The sequence below is a fragment of the Notothenia coriiceps genome, unplaced genomic scaffold (genome assembly GCF_000735185.1).
Source record: "Notothenia coriiceps isolate Sejong01 unplaced genomic scaffold, NC01 NC01_scaffold00002480, whole genome shotgun sequence".
NCBI lineage: Eukaryota > Metazoa > Chordata > Actinopteri > Perciformes > Nototheniidae > Notothenia > Notothenia coriiceps.
This window is the reverse complement of record NW_011335181.1, coordinates 2,935-4,367: the sequence shown is the minus strand read 5'-3', so window position 1 is coordinate 4,367 and position 1,433 is coordinate 2,935. Positions and strand designations below refer to the sequence as shown.

Below are 1,433 nucleotides of genomic sequence, written 5' to 3'. Positions count from 1 at the left end.
TGTTTCTACCTGAAACTGTCCCCTCCTGCAGGTCTGACTGCTCTGGTAGAGACCCAGCACACTGTGATGGCAGCAATGGGAGAAGAGTCATGCTTACAGTGTCAGCTGATGCAAACCAAGACTGTTCTGCAAGTCACCTGGCAGAAAGTCCTCCCTGCGGGCGAAGACAATATTGCTACTTACACCACAAAGTTTGGTCAGACAGTGAATGCTAATTTTAAAGGAAGAGTGGAGTTTAAAACTGCTGGACTGCAGAACTGCTCCATAAATATCATGAACGTCACGGACCGAGATGAGGGATGCTATCGCTGTCTGTTTAACACCATCCCCGAAGGTGCTTTCATCGGGAGAACCTGCCTCCAGATCTACGGTAAGAGACTTTGTTAAAAAACATATTTATTTTAGGGAATGGGATATCATCAACAGCATGTCAGCCATCTTCTGAGGATACGATACTTCATTTTAATAGCATACAGGTGTAGGCGCTAACTCCCATCACCAGACAGGCGCAGACATTAAGGGGAAATATATTTTGTGTGTACTTTATGAATTTTGGATTCTAAATATCTACGTCCCACAATACACCGCGGTTCCCATTCCCTCATCTGTCTTCTCTGTATTCAAATCTGTTTCTCTTTGCAGAGCTGCACGAACCCTTTCTGCACGTCGTAGACTCGGTGGTCTCCTGCTCGGCCACGGGTCGACCTGCTCCCACGGTAACCCTGACTCTTCCTCACAACAACTCTACATCTGTCGCCAATAGCAACGGAACATTCACTGTCACTGTGACAGCTCGTCTTCACAACAACAGCAGAGAGGTTGGATGTAACGCACAAGTTCTCACTGCTCCTCAGAAAGAGGCGTCCATGACGATCCCAGAGGTCAAAATGTTGGCTATTAAAGGTGAGAGACACTTCCACAAAAATCCAAGAAAATGAACGATTTCTCGATTGCTCATTGTTTTTATTCTCCAGGTTCTGAAGAAGACTCCCGTTCTGATAACAGTGGCGTTGGTAAGTTATCCTGTAGCTGACCTTAAGTCAGTATTACAATTCTATTTGTATTTTTGCTTTATTCATGTTGTTTCCTCTTTTCTCACAGCTTTGGCTCTGATCATTGTGTCTGTGGTACTCTCCTGTGTGTGTGTTGCGGTTGCAATCACCGCCTTCCTGTGTATAAGAAAACATCTGAGAAGGTAATTTTATAATTTTATACTTTTATTAAAGCACCTTTCCCACTGGACAAAAAACACTTTCACCTTTAACCAGGTACATCTACATAAACTACATTTATTTCATACCTTTAGTCACTTTCAATTTTCAAATGACTAATGCAAAATATAATCAACTAATATGTTTTATAGGTTCAGATGTAGTCCTAGTCTGGCACGATGCTATGCTTCAACCTGAATATATAATACATTAAATGTCTTC

The 1,433-nt window shown here is 42.5% G+C and overlaps 1 protein-coding gene across 1 annotated transcript; it reads left to right on the top strand.

Annotated features, from left to right (window-relative positions):
• The first annotated feature begins 6 nt into the window (after positions 1-6).
• Positions 7-1,214, top strand: LOC104967743 (OX-2 membrane glycoprotein-like). Its single transcript, XM_010797270.1, has 4 exons — positions 7-370; positions 643-903; positions 975-1,013; positions 1,102-1,214. The coding sequence occupies exons 1-4, from the start codon at positions 67-69 to the stop codon at positions 1,197-1,199; spliced, it is 702 nt and encodes a 233-aa protein (XP_010795572.1). The 5' UTR covers positions 7-66; the 3' UTR covers positions 1,200-1,214.
• The last annotated feature ends 219 nt before the right edge of the window (positions 1,215-1,433 follow it).